General features: G+C 39.0%; 1 protein-coding gene across 2 annotated transcripts in view; it reads right to left on the bottom strand.

Moving 5' to 3' along the window:
* The window catches only part of MOCOS (molybdenum cofactor sulfurase), a 210,133-nt gene that overhangs the window by 181,762 nt on the left and 1,132 nt on the right, over positions 1-27,239 (bottom strand). For both annotated transcript variants that reach the window (XR_009487894.1, XM_059856631.1), the window contains exon 2: positions 378-467. Coding sequence is in view for 1 of the 2 variants with exons in the window: in XM_059856631.1 (XP_059712614.1) it covers positions 378-467 (90 nt within the window). In the remaining variant the exon portion in view is untranslated. The remainder of the gene's footprint in view (positions 1-377; positions 468-27,239) is intronic.

Genomic DNA, 27,239 nt, shown 5'->3' with positions numbered 1-27,239 from the left:
CGGTGGTTCTGGATTCTGGTCCTTGCATAAGAAATTAGGTTTGCATTTCTGTGTGGAAATAAACCGCAAAGAATGAACAGGGCTTATAGCTAAAATGTATTTCTTTAGCCCAAGCCTGGTGCCCTAACAGAGTCATGCAACAGAGCCATGTTTGCTTTGATCTTTCTTCTTTACCAACATAGATAGGTCCTTGGTCACCAGAGAATGAAGACAGGGGTGACACAAAGGGCCTATGCTTCCTTTGTAAAAGCAATGGTCTTCCAACTACTCTATGGCATCATTAAAAAGCCTGCAGAAGGTATCTTCCAAGAAGCTCAGTTTTGAATGATTTAGATGGAAAGTTGAGAAGACTCATGGGAACGTTGCTTTGCACTTACCATAAATGTTGTTTCTGAGGTCATCAGTAAAAGCTTTAAGTAGACTCTCCGGGAAAAGCGCTGAACCGGCATGGTCAAGGTAAGTAATTCCTAAAACACAAATACAATTACTAGTTTCAATTTTTAAAAGATTCAATGCCATTTTCTCACATAGATTATATTGTGAAGTGCACCATTCAAATACCTCTTTTCATTCACTAGCAGAAAATAAAAAATTAGGCTAAAACAATAGAAGGTAAACATTTTGATTACCTGTATATAATTTTTAATTAAAACCAAAGAGGTCCTTCCTTTCATGCTTAGATTACACAATCTTTGTAAGAGAAAAATCTTTTGTTTGGCCTGCACAAAACTGAGGAAGTTGGTGTCTTCAGCCATAGTACCTTGCTACTTCTAGGCACTACTTATTATGAAAACTACTATTACCACAATGCTAATAATTATTATTAACAGCAACACAAACAGTGATGTCTCCTTACTGAGAGGTGACGCAACTCTCTCAAGAAGTGACAAGACCTAAATCGTTTCTGAAGACCAAAGACAGGACTAGTAGAAGTTTTAATGTATTTAATCATGTCTCTCCACTCAGTTGCACTTAACATTCAATTAATTTTTAAAATCTCCTTTTATATTATTAGGCTATTACAAAACTTTTAAATATATGCTTATTGGAAATGAAGGCTTTTTCATGTTTGGCCATTTTAGATTTCTTAATGTTTAGCAATTATTCTTCCATTTCTCCAATGTGTTTCATGCTCTTTATTAGTTTTCTCATTTCACTTACCTTAAGTATTTCAACCTATTTCAAATTTTAATAATGATGAATATGATTAAGATTAGAATTTATTAAGTATTTTAAAGGTCTTCCCTTTCCACATGGATTTAAAATTGAGTTAAGATTTAAATGAGATGTTATGACACTTGGAAATATATAATATTATATATCATATATTATGTCACTGTAGCAGTGATCCAGTGGGTAAAGCTGTGAGGCAGGGCTAATAATAAAACTAATCCAGACATCCACCCCTTATTTTCAAAAGAGAAGGGTCCTCTCCTGCCTTAAGATTTCCTGACTTAGAGTACCTAGCAGAAGAAGAATTTTTAACGATGGCTTGAAGTCAGTGAAGTGTTTTAAGGTGCACGGACAAAACCAAGGGTCAAAAAAAAATAAGGGTCAACTTATTAGCTGTACAGGTTTTCCAGGTTTTTACTTATTTAAAAAAGATGAATCCTAGGAAGCTTCTCCCAAGCAGTATGAAGCAGCACACGCAAGTACTCAGGGGTCAAAACACATATGGAGGTCTGTCCTGCTCAGATCCCAACAGCTGCTTAGCTCTCCCCAGGATTGCAGGGCTTTGGAGGGAGAGAGCACACTGCCCACAGCAGGACACAGCCAGGCCCCTGCCCAGCACTGTGGCACAGCTTCTGCCAGCAAGGGGACAGCAGCTTTCCCTCCAGCAGGACATATGCTCACCATGGCCACCCCAGGACTGGCAGCTTGGCCCCAAAAGCTCAGGCAGGCCCCGAGATGGAGCTAAAGCATGGAGCAACAGCCCCAACCTCCACCAGCTCTGACAGCAGCAGTCAGGGCAATAGGCAGCCCACGGTCACTGGCTACAGCTGGGAGAGGTGGGAAAGGCAGGATAGGGGCTGAAAAAGGGAAGAGGCAGCCCTGAGCCAGACACAGGTGGAAGAACTACTGTCCTGGAGGGAACCACCCTGGCTAACACTCTTCCAACAAAGCCTCCACAGAGGTGCCATTTAGCTCTCATGGGCAACAGGAGCACAGCCAGGTGATGCTCCTCTGGGGGCAGCTTCTGTGTTTGGACCTTTCCAGCCCCAAGGATGGAGACAGCACTGAAGTCATTACACAGTCCTACATCAAGAGCAAAAAACAGGCAACCAGCTGAGGCTCCTCAAACATAAACCATCCACTGACAAAGGACAGGCACTTCCCATCCTGACCAACACTCCTGTGAGATAATGTGGACAAAAAGACCTCTAGGTAAAGGCCCCTTACATGGTTTCTCAAGTTTGATTCCTTATGCAGCTCATGATGAAGGACAATATTGCAGTTCTGTGAAATGGAAGTATAAAAACCAGCTAGTCATTTTTTAAACTCCTCTTCTGGGTATAATACTTTTAAAATCTGTGAAGAAATTTGGCTGAGGAAGGAAATATTATTAATTCTTAAACTTTATTTTGTATTTAATGCTGCTGTTTAATTGAAAACAGAGAACAGCATTTAATACTCTCTCCCACTGCCCAAAAAAAGAAATGGGCTCTCTCATCTTTTGAGGCTGCACTGAAACAAATACCTCCATTGCTATTGCACTTTTATGATGTAGTTTTTCCTTGCTGTCTTATTTCAACCAAATTGTATTTTTAAAGAAAAGAAAAAAAAAAAAGTGGCACATGTATAACACAACAGAAAAAAAACATATTAATAACTTTAATTGTGTTTTTCCCCTGATTTAATAACATTTGCTATTTTATCTTTATTGAATGCACATTAGGCAAAGAGATTTGTCGGTATATAGAGAACAATACAGTTCCCGTTGTTTCACTGTGGTATTTAGTATATAGGCTGTCAGCACTATGAAATGATACTGTTTATGGGAAATAACAGGAGAAAGAAAATATAATATGATCAAGCAAAAGAACATTAAAATGCAATATCCATCAGGACATCATTTCATTGCTCAGGGACAATGCAAAATTAACTTTTAGTTTAATTTACATACTATTATGTTTGGAGTGTGTAGCTGACTTCACCAGTCTAACAATTCACCAACTATTTGATAAAATCATATTTCAGAAGTAGGGCTTTTTAATACAAGTATCAAAAACCATGCAATGTGTTGGCATTAGTCATGGAGAGTTATTCAGCCAGAGTATCGGTTCATAAGCTACAATATTCATATGCTAATATCCTTGCAGATTAATTTTACACGAGGAACTCTTTGGGAACCAATACAAACCAGTCTGTCCTGCTGGAAAGTCTCAGCCCAGCTCTCTGATCTCCTTATGTGCTACAATTCACCTCGTAACATAGCATTTACCATATCTGTGTGCTATTGGCCCCTTGTAAAAAACCTTCTTGAATGCACACCTACATACAGCCTCATAAAAGCCAGTTTAACTGAACATTTCTATCTCTTAAAAGAAAAATATATAATTTAATTTGGAGCATTTCAATATTAGAGTTTAAGGCCAAGCAAGAACACTCAACTGCACAAAAGTCTGAGAACCTGAAAAACCTACAAGGCAAATCTTCAGATTAATCAGATTAATCAAATTAATCAGATTAATCAGATTAATCTTCATGAGCCAAATATCTGCTTCTGACAAAAGCACACTTGCCTAAAATGTGACTCCACCTGATTTAGAAGAAATTGAAAGACATCATTTGATGAACTGAAAGTTGAACTAAATCTTTTAGTAACTACTAAGCTGTGTAAATGTCTACCACCCAGAGGACAGTCTAGAGGGGAAGCACAGAGAGCCACCCTGGAGGCACTTCCTACAATGGCCTGGTGCCACATGGCACTAAGTGACTAAGCTGTCTCCTACTTCACAACCCACCCATAAACCCATGTCTAGTCACCCAGCTCCTCTCTGTCTAAATGTTTACTAACTATTTTGGTATTATGAAATATGTTCTTGTAATCCTTGAAACTGTTCTTGGTGCTACACATTTCTGAACTTTGTCTAAGTATCACTTCCAAAAATAACCAATTTACCTACGCACCATCTGGACACTCTGTGTTCACCTCCTTAACCTTTCATTATTCTGTGGTTCTACTACAGTCACCAAAATAAGCTAACTTGAGCTCCACAGGTTATTTCTCACAGTCCTGACACTTCAGAATTCCTGCACTCCAGCTGATTATAGGCTGCCAGTTATATTGCCCAAAGTCTCATAATAAAGAATGAAATGTGTAGTTACAAGGCAGCAACTCTACAGAGTCATAAATTTTGATTGGCGGATATAATTGCTATTCAGCAACATTATATACACAATATTACTTGGAAAGCAGATACAGAAAATGCCCTAGGGAGAGAATATATATCTTAAGTATGGCGATATTAACAAAACCAGTATGAAATAAACACAAGCTGAAGGCAAAATTAAACATTATCTGTCAAAAGATAAATATCACATTTACATATACCAAGCCATAAGCAGGAGAAAAAAACGAGTGACAAAACAGGGAGAAGTGGGCTCTACAGAGGTTGTAGACAAGTGTGATTTCATTTGGACACAGAGAGGTTTTAACAGGTAGTATCACATCAGGCACCTCAGACTCCTACAATCATAGAACGGTTTGGGTTGGAAAGGACCTTAAAGATCATCTCGTTCCAACCACCCTGCCATTAGCCCTTCAGGTTGCCTGAAGTCCTATCCTACCTGATTTTGAACACTTCAAGGGATGGGGCATCCATGACATGCCTAGGCAATCTGTTCCAGTGCCTCACCACCCTCAAATTAAAGAATTTCTTCCTAACATATAATTTAAACCTGTTTTCCAGTTTGAAGCCATTCCCCCTTGTCCTGTCTGTCTTGGGTTGGAAATGGGGGTCTGTATTCTATTCCTATCTGTTAGAGGTGGTGTGAGAGTCTGTCCGAAATATCCCTCATCTGCCTCACAACTGTCATTGAGAGACCGCTCAGAAGACCCCTTTGCCCCTCTCCTCACCACAGTGGACACACCACACCAGGGGGGTTAAGTTGCCGTCTCCACAGGTGCAGTTCCCTGCACGCTACACTGAGCACATTGAGGCACTGTGTCCTTTTTACAACAATAATCTTGGACGCTGTCCACCTCTTGACCGAGCTGAACTTTTCCTCCCTGAGTTTTTGGGTAGTCTCCCACAGAAGACCCCTCTCGGTCATCTACAACCACCGTGACAGACAAGCTGAGATGACAGAAGCCTCTCCACCAGAGAAGACCCCAAGAAATCCCCATGTGAGAAAAGGCCTCCCTCACACTTTCCAAGGACTGGAACCCCCAGCCCAGGGGAGGTGCACGGGGGGAGGCAAGCTGACCAAAGAAAAATGACAATAGATTTGGTTTTGAAATAATCCCCTTCCCCCTCATCAAAAAGGGTATAATTGGAGTCCAGATTGACTGCATCTCTGAGATGTCCCCGGGACGTGACCTGGTGAACTTCTTCGGCTGGACACCGAAGGACCTCCGCCATTCTCACGTTTTGGTAGCTATAACCCCCCCCTTTTCTCCTTTCCCTTCCTTTATTTTTCCTTATTTTTCCCTTTTTCCCTAATTTTTTCCCCAACGCATTTTTTGCTGTGGTTTTTTTAATAAAGTCTATTGTGTTGATTAACTTGCAAACCCCCTTGTTTCGTGTCGGTTTTTTGCACCCTGAAATCAATCTAAAAGAACCTCTACGAAACCCGTCCATAGGGACAGATCGTAACAGGTGGGGCAGTTATCTTCTGTTGATTGGGCAGTTTTTCTTTTTCTCTTCCGCAACCAATCCTACCTCAGGGGAGATAACTTCTGTTAATGGGCCATTGAGTCTCACAGCGTGACTGACAAAATTACATCATCCCATTGTGAGAAGTTCCACCCAGAGGGAGGAGCCAAGCATTCCTAACTGGATATAATCTGAGATTTGGGATACCAGAACAGCCTTTCCCACTAGATTCCCAGAGAAAGACTAGGCCCATCTACACCACTACCAGACCTTCAGAGGAAGACTTCACCCTTTCTACAGGATCACTGCTTCAACAGAACCACATGTGCCACTCCAGGAGGACTGCTGCCACCTTTCCAATTGGACTGCTACCAACACCCTGACCAACAGGGTGTCAGGTTGTATTCTGACTCTGTCAATGTTGTTTTGTATTACTGCACTGTTTATTTTATTTTTTATTCTCTTCCCTAATTAAGTAGTGTTATTCCTGCTCCCATACCTTTTCCTGAGAGCTCCCCTTAATTTCAAATTTATAACAATTTGAAGGGAGGGGGTTTACATTTTCCATTTCAGGGGAGGCTCCTGTCTTCCTTAGCAAATACCTGTCCTTTCAAACCAAGAAACTGTCACTACATGCTCTTGTAAAAAGTCCCTCTTCATCCTTCTTGTAGGCTTCAAATACCAGAAAGCTGCAATTACGTCACCCCGAAGCCTTCTCTTCTCCAGGCTGAACAATCTCAGTTCTCCCTTTCCTTATGGGAGAGGTGCTCCATTCCTTTAATCATCTTGGTGGCCTCCTCTAGGTTGCACTACCAGGTCAGTGTCCTTCCTGTGTTGAGGACCCCAGAGCTGGATGCAGCACTGCAGAGGGGGCTCTCAACAGAGCAAAGAAGAGGGGCAGAATCACCCCTCTCACCCTGCTGGCCATGCTGCTTTGGATGCAGCCTGGGATACAGCTGGCCTTCCAGGCTGTCAGCACACACGGCTGAGTCACGTCCAGTGCCAGGTTATGTTAGTAACCTAAGTCAGATACCTTTTAGAGTCAGCTCCTTCTTTCCAGTCCCTGTGTAAGACTTACCTCCCCCAAGGGATGCTCCTAAATTAAATAGCAAAAAGTAGCTTTAACTATGTAATGTAGTACATATAGCCTTTCTAAAAGTGTCTGAAGTTCCTGACACAGGGCATGATATGCCTACTACAGACAGAGAAAGATCCTCATTACGCAAAACCATTAATAAAGTGCACTAAAAGAAAACAAAATCCTACTAATATGGCTTGAGATTTGCCTTTGCTGGATATTTTCTGGGTTAACATTTAATGGATATTTTTACCTGCACCTTAATTTCCTTTTTGGCATTGATTTAGACAAAAACTATCACTTCAGAGTATGTTTTCTCAATAAAAACATGCCCCTCATCTAAACAGTTCTTTTCTGCAAGACAAGGTAATGTTTTATTTCCCTTGCTTAAGGCCAAGGAGCTCTTCAAAAGACCACAAAAGCATAGTGCTTGATGGACAAGGCCATAGATGCTCAAAGCCTGAATAGTTAGTATGCAGTTAAAGGAGGTCCTCAGCATGACTTGACTTAATTGCTGCAGGCCTGGTGAAGTAACACAGCAGTCAGCCCACAGTCACGGGGCGCATTCTGCCAGTCCACCAAATTCATCAATTCAAGTATTCACAGCTTGACCCGACTGCCAAATGCTGCTCCACACTAGGCTCTGACCAACCTGGATAATGGTACCAATATTCTAAGGGCTGCTATCCAGTTACTGAGTTCCGTGGGAAAATGGTGTTTAATTAATGTGTTTGAGTGTTTGACTTGATGGACTCATTATAAAAAGCAAAGCATGAAATGTGCAATTACATTTATCCATAATAAGTTCCCATTATTTTTTCCATGTGCTATTGGCTTGCATTATTTGCTCTCACTGCATTATTACCTACAGCAAAGTAGGCAGAACATCAAAACCCTTTACAGAGAACACTGCACACTCTCTTTGCTTACTGTACTCCCCAGCAGGGGCTATACCAACTCCACAAAAGCTCTTTAGGTGGATGAGGTTATTCAGTGTCATTATGCACTGACACTGTTCTGTGTACGAGTTCCTACTTGCAGGTTTCAGTTTACAGCCTACTGGTTCTGAGGAAGAGGGGAGGGCAAAAGAAAGTAATGATTTCACATTTACTAAGAAATCACATCCAAGCCTATGCATTCTTCACAGCTACAGAAAAAAAATATATATATAAACAAAAACTGCAAGCCTTCAAATTTCATCACTTGCCAGCTCCTGTGTTAAATGAGACTGCAGGAAAGGGATCAGTCAGCACTCCCCTTCATCCTTACAGGCCTACCTCTAAGGCACAGCTTTGCTCAGAGCATCACTGGGGCAGGATTAAATATCGACTGCACTCAGTGATGTTATTTCCACTGACAGCTTTAATGGGTTGTGTGAGACTGGTTGAAGTCTTATGTGTGGGCATGAACCAGAGGTACCCCAGCTTCATACAAATAACCTACTGCAGCCTGTCTCTCCGTCTTTGGATGAAATATACATCACAAGTGATTCATATTCATGCATTTCTTCAAACAACTACAACTTCCTCAGACAAAAAACAGCACTCACACCTCCCTAGAGAAGATACAATCATCTTTCAGTCTCTTTCTTTTTTCCCTTTCTCTCTGATGAAGTTGATCACACAAAAGAAGAGTTGAAAGAGAGCATATTCTTCATTCTTCTATTACGGGAAAATGCTTTTGTTGGTTTTCCAGAAAATTTCACAGAAACATTCACATTTGTGTAGGAAAGAGGCAGTTTTGTGTAGGAAAGAGAATTTCCTCTTGAGATGAAAACACAATGGCAAAAAACAATGTTTAAGGAATCATAATAATTGTTTATAATAGCGGTCATTACGTAAACATTCTAGTAGCATACTCCTGCTCTTTGTTCCTTTCTTTTCTTCCCATGAACAGACTTTAAAAAATGTTTAAAACTGACTTTTCTAGTCAGTTCTATTTCTTGCTCTGTGACCTGAAATAATGGGCTTCATATTAGGACAAAACAGTGACTCAATATTCTCTCCAAAATATATACAATTAATTGTGCAGATATACAGAAAGCCTTTTAAATTATTTTATGTGTTTCCAAAAGCACTAGAAGATAAATTAAGTTCAAAACAAAAACTAATGAGCAACCCTTTTCCCTTAAAACTCATTTCATTACACAGAAATAACTCTTTATGAGCTTCTGGCAACTGGAGCCTTGGGTTGAACTTCCAACCATAGCAATAATTAAAAACCCCCATGAGAACTGGTACACACAATGAACACTCAGTGACAGAGAGCAAAAATCAATTGTCCCCACTGTTGAGGCCCTGCAGAAGTACTTCCTGACCATCATTCCTTCCCAATGACAAGACCACATTAACACCTTGTTTGGCAAATGTACCAGTACTTCTCTCTGCTGCTTTTTCTGGCAAAGAAGCAAGGCTGCTACTGCAAACCAGTAGAAAAGTTATTCTGCAGTGGAAGTTCTTCATACAAGGCTTCCCACAGACATTTAGAGCCCTTGATTTCCTCTACTGTCCAGCAAAAAGTCCAGGAACAAATAGTGAAGATCAATTTCAGGGATGTAAGAATAAGTGAAGCATAAATTTCCATTCAGCATAAATTTGATTTTTCAGGGAAAAATATGTAAAACAAAATGACCACATTACCAAGAGGAACTGAGCATAAATTCAAAGACTATGGAATGAAGAGTGTGAGTGAGGACTTCAGCAAAAGCCACAATCATAAGATGAAAGGTCTATGAAGTTTCTCCTGGCCCGTAGTGGGCAGTCCTTTGCTACAATACTCATCAGCTAAGCTACTTCCATGATAAAAACAAGCAGGTTGATAGTCTATTTGCTCAAACCAGAACAGTGCTTCAGAATTGTGTCTTTCTAGTAAGAAACTACATCTCAACCTTTAGACTGTTTTTCCACGACCAGTGTATTCTCATATCTCCCATGTCAGCGTTGCTGTGCTTTAATACTTATCTTGAGTCACTCCACTTTAACAGTATTTTTCCCTTGCCAACCCAGAAGCATCTCTCCACCTTTTCTGGCTAAAACTGCAGTGTTCCTTTATTCCTAATAAATGGTAATTCCAACAACTCATTTCAATCCCAGCCATGCCTCTTCCAGCTGGAAGCCCTTCCTCTGGGAGCAACAGGGGATTGGAGAGCAGGAGTGGGGGAGCAGAACAGGCATTCCAGAAGATGATGTCAGAATTTTGGAAATCCAGAGTTAAGTGTCCCTAACTTTACTGGAAAAATACCTCATTAGACCAACATATCCAGATTTCTTGGGTTACACTCCTAATTGTTATTCCTGATTTACACCCCTAAATTATTGTAGTGTGTCAGAAAAAAAACCCATTATTAAACCAGGGAGAGGTTTCAATGCTTGAAATGCCCATATATAATGCTTGACCAAGACCTCCTGTATCTCCTTTTCACCAGTGAGCAGCCATCAACAAACAGTGAAACCACAAACACAAGACAGAAAGAATGGTGTGTAAAAATGTTATGCATAGGAGTTTCAGTATGGCTACTGAGTAAATACTTGAGACTTAATACAAACAATTTACTTTTAATGAGGCAGAGAAAATACTGAGATTTCATTAGGGAGATAGTAAGTATGCATGAAAAACTATGTACAAGCTTTTCTTCTGCATATGTATTGGGTTAATCTAGACATTTTTCCATCATAAAACCTTTTGGCTCCAAGTTCCCACAGATTAACTTATACTTTATAGTAATTTGTTCCTAATGCTCTCTCAGGTGAAACTATTTAACTATAAACAGACCAACATAAAAGGTAAGATTATACTCAATTGCTTTACCTCTATTGAAGTTCATTGACCACATTAGGGATGCGGGTATCAATAACAAAACTCATTAAAAAACCTTATTTCATATTGAGGGATTTTTTTTAAAACAAGAATTATTTTGTAAATTTTTTGAGGACTGACTGTAATTTCTTGATACATGCACAAAATTGTAATACTTGAGTACAAAAAGCATCTACTAATTGGAAAATAAAATTGTTCCCACTAAAAAAAAAATCTAACAGACACAAGTTTCTGTAAATAAAATTTAACAGGTATGCAATTAAACATTGACATAAATATTCTGTTACTACTATATTTTACTCAACCTAAATTAATTTCCACAGGTTATCTTCCATTTCTTAGTGGTATTCCCAAGCATAGATTCAAATACCCAACAATCATTTTCAGAAATGTTCTAGGAAAGAAAAAAATACATTTATCAAAAAATACTGGCATAGGAAACCAAAGGTTTTAATTCTGAAACAGTTTGGCAACTGTAGAGGTTTGTTAACTAGTTCTGACAAAAATACCAACTTGCTAATGAGTAGGTCTGAAAACAGCAGTATAGGATAGAAATCCTACTTAACAGGCCTGCTTTAAATACAAATAACAGCATACAGCTTCCAGATACTCAATTTTTTTCAAAGTTCCCTGATGTCCATATTAAGGATTTCTAAAAGAAAACAAAAAATCTCCTGAGCTATTGGCACAAACACGTAATTTACAACCATCATCCTTAAAGAATGGCTAGCATGTGACACAACTTTTGGAAGTTTGGTGATTTCTTTGAATCTGAGTTTGGGCAGCAACAACCTACTGTTGGACACAGCCATAAAGGTGTTTAGAAGGAGGAGTTTGTGGCCCTTTGGGAGACATTACATTGCACAGGGTACAGATACTGTACCTTCAGAGGATAGGCTCTCTGAACTCAAAGGGCTGCAACCCAAAAAAAAAATATTTTCCAAAGTCCAGTGACTTGAAAGGATCCCATGCAGAGTCTGATTGTATTTCTGCTGTACTACAGTGAATAACCAAAGCAGAACTTTGCCTTCAGGTCACAGAGACCTCAACTCTGCAAAGAGAAACAAACTCACTCAAACATGAGAACACATGTCAAGGTTTCCAGAGCCTTTGAAGTAATTATGAGTAAATCTGAGTTAAACCATTAACAAATACACTACAAACAGCACTTCCTAAACACACTGCACTGGTCGTCCTTCTAGTTTCAGGCCAAAGTAAAGAGCTGGGTTACACTTCACAGAAACCCAAATGACCTTTGAAACAAGTGAAATTTTCATTTCTTTAATCAAAAGCATTGGACTGCTTATACAGCTGTATCTTCATCTGGCACCTACAGAACATTTTCAGTCTCTAGGGTATGCATGCACTCTCCAAAAGTCCAGGTATCAATTTTAGAAGTGCAGCTTTTGTAATAACCCAGAGACAAGAGGAGTAGGAGTGCTGTAATAACAGGCAAAAGTAACAGAATCTCAAAATCATACAAATCCATTTACTAGAGTCAGTTACCTCAAATAAAGAACTGCTCCAGAGGTGTGTTTAAGCATCCAGGTGATTATTTCCTCCTAGCACATATTGCACACATATTGTACATATCTTATTTAAAAATATGCACAAATCTGCCTGTGTATGCAGTGCGGAGATGGGTGTATTAAAATATGTAAATAAGTATCCCCTTTAGAGGATAATTAGTGTTTTCCTGTTGCTCCTTGTAGCAGAACATAAGGAAAAGCAGATGTGAGCCTGAAGACTCTCTTCCCTTACAGCTCTTTTCCACTTTCTCTTTTCTAGCGCTTCTCCAATTGTACATTTTGATATTTTTGGCAAAGTCATAACCTAGAAGCCATCACATCTGCTTTCAATTAAAATCAACATCTACAGAACATCATCAACACTCAACAAAAACAAAACCAACTTTCAGTAACAATACGCTAACCACAGCTACCAGTGAGTATCTTTGCAGACTCAGGCACCCTTCTAATTTGAATAAATTTTCATCCACTATAGAATTCCAGTACTGGAGACTGAGTTCAAATCCTGCTCAGCTCAATGCAAGTCTACTCAGACAACTACTCCTTTGCATCTTTGTTTATCAGAATGCTCTGTGTTTAAATGAAAGTAGTATTTGGGGCACCAGTGAAGTTAGTCCCAAGAGATATAAATATCTGAGCATCATAAAAACCCAATGAGAGCCAGACACTACTGATATAAACATACAGAATTTCATTTTTGGTAGCAACCTTACATTGTATACCTTTGGCTGCAAAAATGAGTTTCACCATTCTTCGTTTTTTGGTTTTTTATAATGGACCCAGCAACAAAGCAATTACTATGTCATCCCAGTTTTTATCAGCTTCACTAGGTCATGATATAATTTCTCTCAATCACACGGCTTCTTTCAATACTAAAGACTTTCAAAATTAAAGAGAATTATAATTTCATCATAAATTATTCAAAGTACTAAATACAAATGGTTTCATTAACTGTAGTAAAATGTTCTGCATGGAAAAAGAAATATTCCAGTCTCCCTAATCTCTGAAGTCTGAGTTTAAGTTTACAACTCTACCCCAACATCAGCTATTACACTTTGCCTCAGAGCATCTAAGAAAACATGATGTATTTAAAAATCAAGGTCTTCCCCCGGAAACTGCATAATACTTGAATAAATGACAAGACCAGACACAACGTTCATGTAATATATCTTACTCAATTTCTGAGACAAGACACTTGAAAATGCTACCTAGATAAAACTACAGATGGCATATACACTTCCAGAAGTGACTTCGGTCACTTGGATTTCAAGTATGGGTAGCAATTCCCTGTGTGGAGCCTCCTCCATAGCTAGCACAGTCACACAGAAGTGCTAGAGCTGCTGGAATACCATAGGCAGGCCAAAGGCTGCTCTTTCTTTACAGACCATTTCTACAGATGCCGTACAAACCAGATGCCTGAACGCCCTCATGGTTACATGGGCAGAGGATGTCTGGTGACACATGAAGAGTTACACGAGTGAAGAAATTCAGGAACCGATTCCGTAACATGAAGTGAGGATGAAGAGGAATTTTAAGTGAGGTGAGAATTATTTATGACAATTAATTACCTAATTAATAATGAACAGTATTACCATAATTGGAAAAGTAATAGTAATTTGCTATTATTTCAAAGTTAATTTTCAAATACATCCTCAGACTAGACTAGAGGTATAGAGTTGCTATAACTAGAGGTAACATCTCAGAATAGTACTGAGCTTTTGTAGTGAGTTCTTTTTATATCCTGTGAAATTTTCAACAAAAATTTCCACTTTTTGTTGAATTTGTGCTTGCAGACATGTTATTACCATATTCCCCCAAAGCAAGTATGTTTAAGGCAAGAACACCACATTTGGTTCCCATACCTTGCGTTCTGAAGTTACTTATTAAGATGGAATAAACTTGTAATTCTGTTTATTTTTATCAAAACTGCATCAACACTTTTCACCAGGAAAAACCAAAATACATCAACATCACTTTCTAAAATAATGAGTAAAGTTTCCTAGTGGTGCACAGAAAGGCCAAGGTAGGGCTCAGGGCTTTGGAAACTGTAAGAGAAAGGAGCATACCTCTAAGCAAAGGAACAACAAAATCAAACTGGTTAAACAAAAATTTTAATTTTAAAATTAGTATCTTAGCACGCCCTCATTTGTGTCCTTAGTTACAGCTACCTCAAGAAGGATCCAATTTCTAAAGAACTGTAAGATCACAATTATTGTAAATCTGGTTCAGTAAGATATCTCAATCTTCCCACCACATTTCAAATTAGACTATCAACAATTCAAACAACTAATGGGAAAAAAATATGGGTCACAATACCCTGAAACAGTGGTAACTCAAAGAATGCATCTAACTCAGTGCATACAACAATTGGTTCTACATGTTTCATTCCAGATCTACTTACTTCCTAAAACTCCTTTGCAAACTTGTGCCATAAATACTGGAATGCAAACTATTCCTATTTATGTCACATAATTACCACCATAACAAAATTAATGGCTCCCCAATAGTAAACTGAGAATGAGTTCAGGCAACCAGCTGCACAGATTCCTGGTTTCATGTGAGATAACTGCATTGAGGAAGTTTGTTTCCACATGGAAAGCAAGTATTCCTTGATATTTTGTACAGACACCAGATATCTGGTACTTTGCCTCCACAGAAAATTAGGATAAAGTGAACCTCGTGAGATCAGTCATTGCACAGTGCATACAGAGTATTTTATTTTTTACTATGGAGCAAATTACAGGGCTTCTCTTTTCCCATTTCTTCTGACTGAGAGACAAGAAAGAAGGTATTAAGGGCAAATTTTTTCCCATGCCTACTCTGTGCTCTGTTTCCCTTACTCCCTTTCAATTTGAAACAGTTTTCTTCCTTCTGCTATGAAAGATGATGCTGTGTTTTCTCACCACAGTGAGAGGAAGATTCACAGATTTAGAGAGAGACACCCATTTATTTATATTTTTTGTCTACATTTGGATATATATGCATTGTAATGACTGCTCAGTGGAAAGACAATAAGAAACAATCAGTTTTGATAGGAATAGATTCTTCCCTTTATAACTTTTTTCTCTAGTTTTTCCTTTTTTTCTAATATACTACTGTCTACAAGACAGGAACCCCAGCCAACATATATCCAGAGACTATATGTTAGACTAGACTGCAGTTTTCTTCTGAATCATTCCATATGAAATACACAGTGCAGTGAAGCAGACTCAACATATGCAACACTGGCTATATCTCACTTGAATTAGGAACCTAAACTGTAAGGTTTCTCCTCTGGAATCACCTATTTCTGTTCTACAACAAAGGTGAAATTCAATCTAAAGTAAAAAAACAAAACAAAAAACCCAAACCAACAACAAAAAAAGAATGCCCAAACAACAAACCAAATTAAAAAAAGGATATATGTAGTGACTAGAATGACCACAAGTTCTGTAGCTAGATTATAAAACAAACCAACCAATCAAGCAAACACCACATACACACAGAATCTCTTATACTAAAGTAAAAGACCCAAGAGATTTCCTTCCATGCTTCACCCCTCATACCAAGAAGATTTTTATAACTTTATTATATATATCAGTTTTACTGATTTGAGAAATTCTCATGCTATTTCAATACATGTAACAATCCAAATAATTTTTAAATACACAATACATTCTCTAAACATAAAATTTAGGAAGCATTTGAAGAAGTCAGAACAAGGCAAAGACAGGTGTTCCACAAAAATTCTGCATACCCCACTCTTTATAAATCATTTCACATGTAAGACTGAGAGAAAATTGTAAATTAACAGCTACTTGATTAGGTTAGTGCCTAATCACATGCCTACAACTAGAATGGATGAAAACAGAAGTGATGGATACTAGAAGCTGAATGTATCCTCAAGGTATCCAGCATTCAGATTTGAAGATCTGATCAGACACCTCTGGAGACATGACAGCTGTCATGAGATTATTTGGTCCTGTTTCCCCCAGTGGGACTGAAGTTTATCCAGAAAGCATTGCAGTGTAATCCTTGTGACACTTTACAAGTACACCTATCCTTCTCTGTACTTGCAGAAATGAAAGAAAAACTGAATAAAGTTCTGATGGTAACAGCCCTCTCACAGGAGCTGTCATGCTCAGTGACGCAAAGCCTGGATAATCAACTGAGTGCCTTCAAACAAGCATTACACACTGTGAACTCGACATCCAAAGGAAAGGAGGGTTTCGTAATTTTTTTTAAATGGGTAACTTTAGCACCCATGGACTAAAAAGTCTGATTTGCCTTTCATTATTGCTAATCAAGATATAAATATTCCAATAAAATCTGGTGTTTTTAAATTTGACACTGGGGGGGCTGAGAGGGGAAGACTTCTCCAACCCTTGAAAAATATCAGATTGAAAAGAAACTCACAAAAATAAAGTATTGAACTAACTCATTAGAATTTATACTTTTTCATTGTTCATGAAGTACTCAACCTCATACTATTACAGGCTTCTAAGGACAACCAAGAGGATGAGTTGTAAGCGAAGTAGATGGCTTCAATCCCTAGAGAGCATTTTACTGGAGTAGCTTCATCCTCTGGGCATGATGATATTGAAAAAACAAGGAATGGAGGGATGATTTGTTTTTACACAGCCTATATCTCAAGGAGGCTGCCCATAGTGCCACATGAAGGGTTTGTCTCCTGTCCACCAGTCTCTCCCAGTGGATCAGTAGAAGCTGGGGCCATGCCAGTGCTCCCTAAAAGGCAGCCCTGGTTCCACAACCCTGCGGTGCAGTGATGCTTCCTGCACTCTGCAGATGAGCTTCACCAACCTTGAACATGAGGCAGCTCCTAACAATCCCATCATGACTTTCTCACTCATTCACAGAAGTTTGGTTTCTTTCCAATCTGTAGTCCATCACTAAAGATCAGTTTAAATTCTATTTTCCAAAAAAATATACTTAGGCCTCTACAGAAACAGAGAATGGAAAGTTTAAAGCTCAACTTTAAAATAAGCTTTTGAACTTACTATTGAAACAGCTCTTTGTGACAGGAATAATGAATATTTTAAAAGCTTATTTTTTGACCAAGGCATCTGCCCCATTCCTCCTTCTTCATGCCCTACCCCTTTCTTCAGCTCAGCATTTTTACAGAGGCTTTGAGGAATGTAACTGAAGTGACTTGAACTCTTGATCAGCCCTTCTCAAGGAAAATATTTAACAGTAACAAATCCTCAATTGTCAGTATCTGAAAGGAAAAAAGGTGCTTCCCAAGGAATAGACTTCCTTTACGCTGGAGTTACAGTTGCAACATTCTGTTCATAGGAGAAAAACTTCAATGCATGGTAGTCTCCTCCACGCTGTAGTGCCATTAGCTATGTTTGAGTCAATAGCTGCTATTCCAATTGATGAAAAGCAAAATTTCCACGTAACCCAGAATCAGAACCTTTACTTTTTCTGCAGAAGAAAAACAAATCATTAATGTTCCAATTATTAGACAAGTTAACCTATTACTCTGAAAGCAACCCTGAAGGACAAAGGATAGATAAAGCTGCTGGTGCTATGACTTTTTAATAAAATTCCAGTTTAGAGAGTTTCACCTGAGCATGAATTTTGAATAGCTTTACTGAAATCCACAACTCATTTATCAAAAACCCCTCAGACTTTTAGCTTTGGTTTCAAGAAGACCTATATCAATGAGGGAGGGAGGGAGGAAGGGAGGAAGGAGACTAAAAAGCTAACGGTTTGTAAAAAGACGGTTTCATTTAATTACCAGAAAAAAAGTCTGTCAGGGACATGCACCTCAGCCACACAAGAAATGGAAAAAACTGAATGGAGTTTGTGGGTCCCAGTCACATGGGCTGCTCTGTCCCCAGAATAAGTGAGCTGCAGTTTAGTTCAGAGGTGTCGCACAGTTACTTCCTTAGTCCATCTTAAAAGTACACCTTTTGAGTCATCCCTTAAAGGTTATTTTTGCATTTTAATGACTCTTGCATGTAATTTCATGCTACCCAAATCATAGGTAACATGGTTTTTAGTTTATTTCTTATGTAGTCCCAGTCTTCCAAGTCACTTCTGATGACACTAAATGGCACATATTTTCATGCACTTCTAGTGGCATTAAATTATTTCCTTTGTAGAAAGGCAAAGAGTCCTCCTGCACTTGTGATATCAGGCTGTCTTGGCAGCATTGTACCTGCCACTAAATATCCATGCTAAGGTAGTAGGAGGAGGAACATTATCATGTTGCTACACTTCACGACAACCTTCCATGATATCAAAGAACCATAGAATTTTTAAGGTTGGAAAAGACCTCCAAGGTCATCAACTCAAAACTGTGACCAATCCCCGCTTTGTAAACTAGAGTACAGCACTGGGGCACAATCCAGTCATTTCTTCAACACCTCCAGGGATGGTGACTCTGCCACCTCCCTCAGCAGCCAATTCCTATTCTTCAGGAATTTACTCATTAATCAAATGCCTCATCTGTTGTGAATGCAAACACTATGACCAACAACAGAGTGAAATTACCTACATGCAGTTTTGTCTGAACATTAGTTTGGTCAGCTTCCCAGCTAAGCGATACCAGCAAGCTTGTGTGTGGGGAAGAGAAAGCAAAATGTCTGTGGATGGTAAAAGCTTCTTTTTCATTCAGTCTTTCATTTTGGGCCATTCAGTCTGCTAGGCAGGGAATTCTTGCTAGGTATCCATTTTCATTTATCTTTTTTTATTCAGTCTCATGAGAAGGCAAGATGCATTATCAAAGCAAATTGTCCATCAGAGCTGAGAATGGGGAAGGCATTATGAAAAGAAATGCCACTCTGCTCACTGGGCTTACACACACCTAAATTGATTAAATATAAAAGAAATATTTTCCTAGTTCATGATGAATCAAAGATGATGACAGATTTAAAGAAAGTTGCATTCTGCCAGAGCAGCCAAGTAACCTTTTGTTTTTAGACAATTCTGTTTAACATTAAAATAAATTTATTTTAATAAATAAATAATTTATTAAATTGGCATACAAATAATAAAAATGCAATTCTGAGACACATTTATTAAGCTACACTCCTCAATAAACTGGGAAATGTATGGCACAGCAGATGAACAGGGTATTTTACTCAACAGCAGTAGAAAGTTTTTTTCTTACTTTTTTCTAAAGAAAGGCAACATATGCTGGAACCCATTGCTGATATCATCAGTTCCAAATTACTGAATTATGACATCTTTAATGTGCTGTGTGGCACAAACACAAACATGTGAAAAATCCTGGGCTTCAATTTCTTCCTCTGGAAAAATTACAGGAGAAATTTTCTGACGACAGTGTAACTTCACCTGACCTGTTCATAAGTTTGCAAAGGGGGTACACACAGTGATATTTGGTATTTAATTGTGCAGAAATGAAATAATTCACACACCATTAATTTAATTAATGAATATTTCTTCAAATAAGCTTCCTGTCATCTTTCCAAATTTTAATTTGGAACATTATCCTGCATATTGGCAGAAGAAATAAGCTTAGTTGTATAATCATCCCTCACAGCTAACGATGTCACCAAAATATCACATCCTTGTGATCACATCTCTCTTTTTTAGGAAAACCGTGACAAAACCCCTGTCCAGTCATGCTCTTAGCTTTCTTTTAAAAGCATCTTAGATCCTGGTGCTCCAGGAACTAATCTGAATGAGCACAGAAACATCTGTTTCTTACTTTTTATGTGAAAGCCATATTCCCATAGCTGCTACAAGGAACCGTGAGTGAGTCAGGACAATGCTGAAAGCAAGAAGGAGGAACAAAAGACTGTGGAGGAATAAGCCTTGCCTCCCAGCTTAATACATGTATTTCACCTGCTGGGGGGAAAAAAAGAGCAACTTCGCACTTTCCTGCATGCCAGTCTCTCAAGAGCTGCCTACCTGGGGTCACATCATCACCGCAGGCATCTCACAGACCATCACTTCTCTACAGCAGAGCAGAAGGTGAAGGGGCAAAGAGCACAAAGGCACAGAATCTATCTGGGCTGATACAAATACTGGCAGGAGCCTAACAACTTGACTCACTAGCAATTAAACTAATTAATTACGACTTTTAAATGCTTTGTGGCCTGTCTTTACACTTCCCTGCCCTACTATACCTGTTTCTCTGTAACTCTGACCTCGCTGTCCCACACCTTCAGTCTTGACACCACCCAAATTTTCCAAGTTGTGACAGAAATCAGTCAGTGGTTCTCAATATGCAGACAAGGTAACACTAATAGCATGATTAACTTAGGAAGAGAAAATAATTATACCAACCCCAAGCTGACATATTCTTAAAAAGAATTTTGTTTCAGTCCCCTTTTCAAGTTCAGGAAGCAAAAAAAAAAAAAATTAAAACATGAATGCCCACCTTCAAAGTACTTTAGTGTCACACAAAGGAAAACATCTCTATTGATGGCTTGGGCCAAGAACCATGAGTTATAAAAAGCCTGAGACATTTAGATGCTCATCCTGCTTCCTAAATCTCCTCTCCGAATTAAGCATCCTACTGGCTTCCCGTTCCCCAAACATATTGTGCTGTCTACACATTTATCAATCTCATATCACTGCTTTTTACTATGCAGTGTTCTGCAGTATGGCTTTCCTAAATTCAATGACAGTCTCTTCACATCCAAGCAATTCTCTGCAGCATCTCTCTGATACCAGGCATGTAATGAATCAAGCTGATCAACAGAAACTGACCTCTCACATCTCCATTTGTCTGTTTGTCCTTATACAGGGAGCACCCCTGAATTCTAACAAGCAGTGCAGAAATGGGAATTCCTACCCTAACATGTAATGGAAATTTCAAGGGCATCAGATTCCAGGTTCTGATTTGGAAAAAGAAATTCCAGTATAAGTGCAGGAACACCAGAAGCAGATCACTTCTGCTAGAAACAGACATAAACACACTCTTTAGTTAATAACCTTATATTTAACAGTAAAAAAAAAAAAAAAAATCCATGATCATACAGAAACATATAGAAATAGCCTGGGAAGAAATCAATAAACATCTCACATATAGCAACATCACAACAACCCAAGAGGACAAACAGAAGAATCTAAGAGGACACAAAGGCAACAGAAGGAAGAAAGCTGCCAGTACAAATGGTAGAGGCACAACCACCAACAAAGAAGACTTCAAGCACCTGCAGCCCTTTATTGCTCTTCAATCCAACCTTTTACACTCTTCATCTTACATACCTTATACCTGTGTGCCCTCTGTGATTGGTCAGCACACCTGGGCACTCCACATCCCATTACCTTCAGTGCTGCTCACCTGTCCTGCACAGCTGTACCCACTGGGGATGAGGCTCCACTGCAGCCCCACTCCCAACCACCACAAACTGTGTGCCTACAGCAGAAAGCACCACTGATGTGGTATTTTGTAGGAAAAAGACACTACTGCTTTTCCAATTTTTGAGTAAGAGATAAAAAGTATCTTCTGCTCTTCTAAGTAGAACATCTGCCTGTTTCAATACTTTCAAATACTAATATACATCTTGTACAGGCATTAATTTAGAAGATAATGTATCTTTTAATTAAAAGTATAACTTTTTAGAAAATGGGTGGCTGATACCCTGCAGCGTCTGTGGAGTTCCATAAATTATCTTCCCAAATCTAATATTTTTTCACATCTACATAGTGACTTAAAATATCTAATGTCTATATATGATTATTTCTTCTTGTAAATAATCTAGTCCCAACTGATTAACTATTTGTTTCTAAAATACCACTGAATATTTGGAGTTCATGTCACCTGTATCAAGTTTATAGGGTTTGGGACTTTGCTTTCCTGCTCCACATTGCTTTTTTTTCCACTGACTAAACTTCAAAGTAGCTAAAACTGTTTTCCATGCTGAAATATTACAATGACAACATCATTGACTACTCTTCATTTAGAGCTATGTCCATCATTAACAGCAACTGAAAGATCAGTCCTGCACAGAGTAGACCATCATATGAACCCTGAAATGAAACATAAGGAATTCCTTCTGTGTAGGCAGAGGAAAACATCTGAAACTAACACACAGCTTTTGTTACTGCATTTGGGAGTAAACACCCTTTTAGCTCAACACATGCTTCCTCTTTGATATCAGTTCTTTAGATAAGAGCTTATGTAGATAACTGCTGCTGACCTGAAATCACCAGGAAGCGTTAAGGCTTTACATGAGCAAACATATGTTTTATTTTTACAAAACAATTGTCATTAGTTGTGCAGTTACACTTCCCATACTACAGCTTCTTTTCACAATACCTTCTCCACCCACTGAATGTATCTTCCCAGATGCCTTCTAGCATTTCAGACTGTCCAACAGCAGCTTCCTTTGATTTTTTTTTTTTTGCTTTCTTTTCCCCTCCAAATAAAAATAAATAGGCGCTTCACAAAATCAAATCATATTCTGGTGGAGAGGCTACAGAGAATGGGAGTAGGTTACCAGAGATCTCACAGCCACTGAGGAGAGTGAAAGGGCCTCAAAAGTGGTAGAAAGAGGAGCTCTCAGCTTTAAACACCAAATGGGAAGGTTTAGAAGATTTTTGCTCTGTTCAGAATGAACTAGAGATAAGGAAACACAGACTTTTTCTCCAGCACAATTGGCATCTCTTCTAGGCTACACAGGATCTTCCAGTGAGACAATAAAAAGCAGCCTCATCCTTCCCCTACACATTGCTTTTGCTGCCTTTGTGTGGGAGAGGCAAGCACTGGATTAACATTAACATATGCCAGTATCTGCATGTGGGAGAAATAATTTGTTCTTTCTGGAGATGCTGTCTCAACTCTGGCCAGCAATGGGTGGGTGTGCTTCAGGGAACTCACAGTAAGCACTGCACCTGACCATAAAATGGCACATGACTTGTTTCTGATTTATGATAGTCTTCAGACAAAGATTAATTAAAATAAACTTATCCCTCACTGTCAAACTGTTTTGTACAGAATAAGATCAAATTTGCCTCCTTGGTCAAAGCCCAATACTGCTCAAAGAACTTAAAGGTTTGCTGAAAACTCAGTCACTTAGTCTTCAAAAATAAGAAAAAAATGAGATCAAAAGGAAAAGATTCATCCACAGATAAAAATTACTAACAGTTAAGAAATCAGCAGAGTAACACGTACACATATAGAAGATAGCTACCAGATTGAACAGAATGGTCTTACAAAAAGCAAAGCAAAACAAAAAAAACAAGCAAACCAACACACACAAAAGCAGTCATTTTAGGAAGCAAAAAATTTTCTTCTTTCCAATTTTTTTCCAAAATAAAGAAAAAGCCTCAGGCACAAAACTGGTAGAATTTCTGGTTGACAAGGCAAGCCTAATTTGCAACAAAGAGGTGAGCACGACTCCTGAGGCTCACAGTCCACTCATCTTCACAAGTTTCATAAAGTGTGAGCATCAGCTACCTATCAACAAAATTACTCTGAGTTGACACACCAGAATGTATTTCTTACTTCTGAAGTTCACCCAAAAAAAACTAGATTACCTAAAGGTGACAAAACAAACTTTTCTGTTCTCAGAGGACAGAGATGAACTTTGCTAACCAAGCTGCTGAGGACTTAACTGTAGCACACAGAGATCTGCTTTTCACATTCTCATACTCACAGGAGAAGTCACCACACAAATAATTACCAGCAATATGAGTAAAAAAAAGACTTATTTTTGTGTAAGGTCAGATCCAAAACCCAGCTATTCCTTAACTGAACAGTACAATAAGCCCTCATACAGGTGACCAGTTTGTGGGACATCATTTGAGTCTCAAAGAAACAAAGGCCAATTCTGTTACTCAAAGCTCAGTCTTCCTTTCCTTTTTGATTAACAGACAAATTTCATTATTATTGTTAGTTGTATGTAATCATACATATCACAAATGTTCATACTACTAAGGTAAGGCATGATGTTGAAGTACAGGATAGTGACCAATTTGACATCAAATGGGACAGTCCATCTCAAGCTGACCTAAAAACTATCTTCAAAAAGTCAGTAGCCCTTAAAGAATACCTGATTGCTATTACATGCTGGTTTTTATTTGGAGGATGGATAGCCACTGCTTACTGCTCTTGGAAAGCTCCCACTGAACTACCACAGCTATATTAGACAGGAATACTGGCACACAACTTAAAATGGAAAGGTATCTTGTGATTAAATGCTGGGTCCAAATCACATGTCAGGTTTTCTTTTTTAAAACCATGATACAAACTGAAGCTGGTATTTTCCTTGCTATGATAAACATCACAGAAGCATATTCATCCCCATTACTTAACAACAGAACCTATAAACTCCTGCTGATTTCTTTATCCGTTTCTAAAGCACAATTTAAAATCCTACACTGCAGATAAGGGTACACTGCTCTCAAGATTAAAGTCAAGGTCACATATTGCACATACGCTGCTGCCTGTGAAACAGCGATCTGTTTCACAGACTCCACATATATTTTTAGAAAGGGCTGCTCTAGTCATCAGCTAACAGCCTTTGAATTACAGAAGCAAAGATAAACTTTGGCTTAAAAGGGAAAATTTAAGTCTTCTGTGCCAAAACAGACAGACCCCTGCTGATTTAAGAAAGTAAAGTAGTTCTTTTTATCTCTTCACAAAACCTGAAGGGGAAATCCCCAACACACTGAGTATGAACCTTACTTTCCTTCTGATGGAGCTAAGAGTGAAACTCCCCAAGACTTGATACAACCACAGGCGGACCACCTTTGAGAAATGCTGGCTTCACAGTATGCCTGGTAGCTAAGCTGGTGCTCCCTCCAGACATCTGTTGCACCTTCTGCTCAACAGGCACCTGTGCAACTATTCATACTAAAGCTACAACAGAAGCACCAGCACTGTGTAAGCAATGGTCTGAAACACAGAAAAGATTTCTGCCTTCCCCAGAGAACACCATTTGCACAATATGTCCTTAGTGGATGCCACAAAATATTAGTAATCAGAAAAAAGTGAATACATGGATATGCAATAATCATTACCACATGATGCTCATAAAAAGATGACTTTTCCTAAATCAAATATTAGATTTAATTTATGGGTATCTAGAAGGAAACTCCAAAAATTCTGATCACACAAAAAGTGAGCAGCAAAATCTGGATTTTTAACCAGCTTTGATGGCTGAAATATCTTTTAGGCATTCCCCAAATAAACAGCGCACAGGCTGAGAGAGTGAGGCTGCTCAGCCTGGAGAAGAGAAGGCTCCAGGGAGACCTTGTAGCCCCTTCCAGTACCTAAAGGAGCCCTACAGGAGAGATAGAGAGGGCATGTACTGTTAGGACAAAGGCATGTACTCACAGAACAGGGAGGAATGGATTCAAACTGGAACGGAGAAGGTTTAGATTAGCTGTTTGGAAGAAATTCTTTACTGCAAGGGGAGTGAGGGACTGAAACAGGTTGCCTGGAGATGTTGTGGGCTCCCTATCCCTGGAGGTGTTCAGGGCCAGCCTGGGTGGGGCTTTGAGTGACCTGGTCTAGCGGAAGGTATCCCTGTCCATGGCAGGGGGTTGGAATTAGATGATCTTTAAGGTCCTTTCCAACCCAAGACATTCTATGATTCTTGTTAACTCCCTAAAATAGCACATGTTCTCTTTTGCCCGGTGCAACTAGTTAAGAGTGCTCTTTACTGGAAGGGACAAAACTACAGCAACTTTGTGCAGTAGGGAGATCAACACCATGAACGGATAAAAGTTCATACAGTGAATCACTGTTTGTACAATCAGGACTTACCCAAAGAGTTGATCCAAGGTACCAGAGATGTAAAACTTCTACCTCATCCTACAGCCTGCATGTTCTGGCAGGCCACTAAAAATGCTTGAGCAGCTAAATACTGATTTTTGTAAGTCACTTGGAGAAGGTTCCTTTATTTACTATTGCTGCCACTGACCTGTACATTAGCCACCCTTTGCCTCGTTTCTGCAAGACAACAAAATTGAGAGCTTTAGAAGACTTTTCATTACATCAAAATCAGTGTGTTGAGACCTTTGGCAAGTGGGGACACATAGCTAAATAAAAGGAGGTCAATAAATAAATAAAAGAAGTGTGCTTCTTGTCCACACTGCTCTGCTGTCAGCCAGCTCCTGGAGCCTGTCCTGGACTAGTCCAATTAGTCAGCTTTGAGACCAAGAGATGTGTTAGGCAGGCGACACTAGGCCTAGGAATCTGTCCCTGGCCACCTTTCATTTGGCACTGCTGGCATCACTTGAAGGCACCAGTTCCTGACCAGAAACGTGTCACTGTTTTTCAGACAAGAAGTCCCAGACAGGACACCACATGCATGCACAGCGATCAGTTACGTTTCCTCACAGACACTGAGTTTCTGCACAGAGGTGACAAGCTTGCAAGATGAATGGATGACAATTCATTAATTGGATAATATGTTGAAATTCCAAGAGGGAAATCAGAAGGAATTTGCAACCTAGGTCACCTTACCATAGGTGATCACATGATTATGTAATTTCAATCAGCTAACATTAATGAAGATTCCATTTTATACCCTGTATTTGTTCATCTCTTTCTAGAAATATTCTAAGTTATCTACCTCTTATTTCAGCAGGCTGCACAACTCAGAAGACTACATTAGCAAAAACATTCTCAAATGGAAGAAAACTCCTAATTCTCTGCCTTTGCAGTAACCTCCCTTTGGGAACCAGACTAATCCACCAGACATCATTCATTAACAGATACACTTTATTTCAAAACTGTGGAGCCTCTGAGAAATGAGCCTGATTCTCGGGAGTTTTAAAAACTCATCTGCTTAAAGGCCTAAACAATGTTTCAGTAACAAAATAGCCACTTTTCAGAATTTATGCCTAAATTTTGGAAAAGCAACTTCTGGTGTTCAAACTTTCACTGATGTAACTACTACGTTTAATAACACACTGTGACACTGACTTACTAAACCATCAAGTTCTTTTAAGTGCTGCTTAAGTTTTTTTCACATTCCTCTAGAGGCCAAGTATTCCTCCATTCAATCTAAACACCTCTGCATGAGAAAGCCCACTTTTGTATTCAATCACCAAAACTTGGTGAAA

Source organism: Haemorhous mexicanus, chromosome 1 (genome assembly GCF_027477595.1).
Source record: "Haemorhous mexicanus isolate bHaeMex1 chromosome 1, bHaeMex1.pri, whole genome shotgun sequence".
Lineage (NCBI taxonomy): Eukaryota > Metazoa > Chordata > Aves > Passeriformes > Fringillidae > Haemorhous > Haemorhous mexicanus.
The sequence above is the reverse complement of the archived record's forward strand: the minus strand, read 5'-3'. Positions and strand labels throughout refer to the sequence as shown.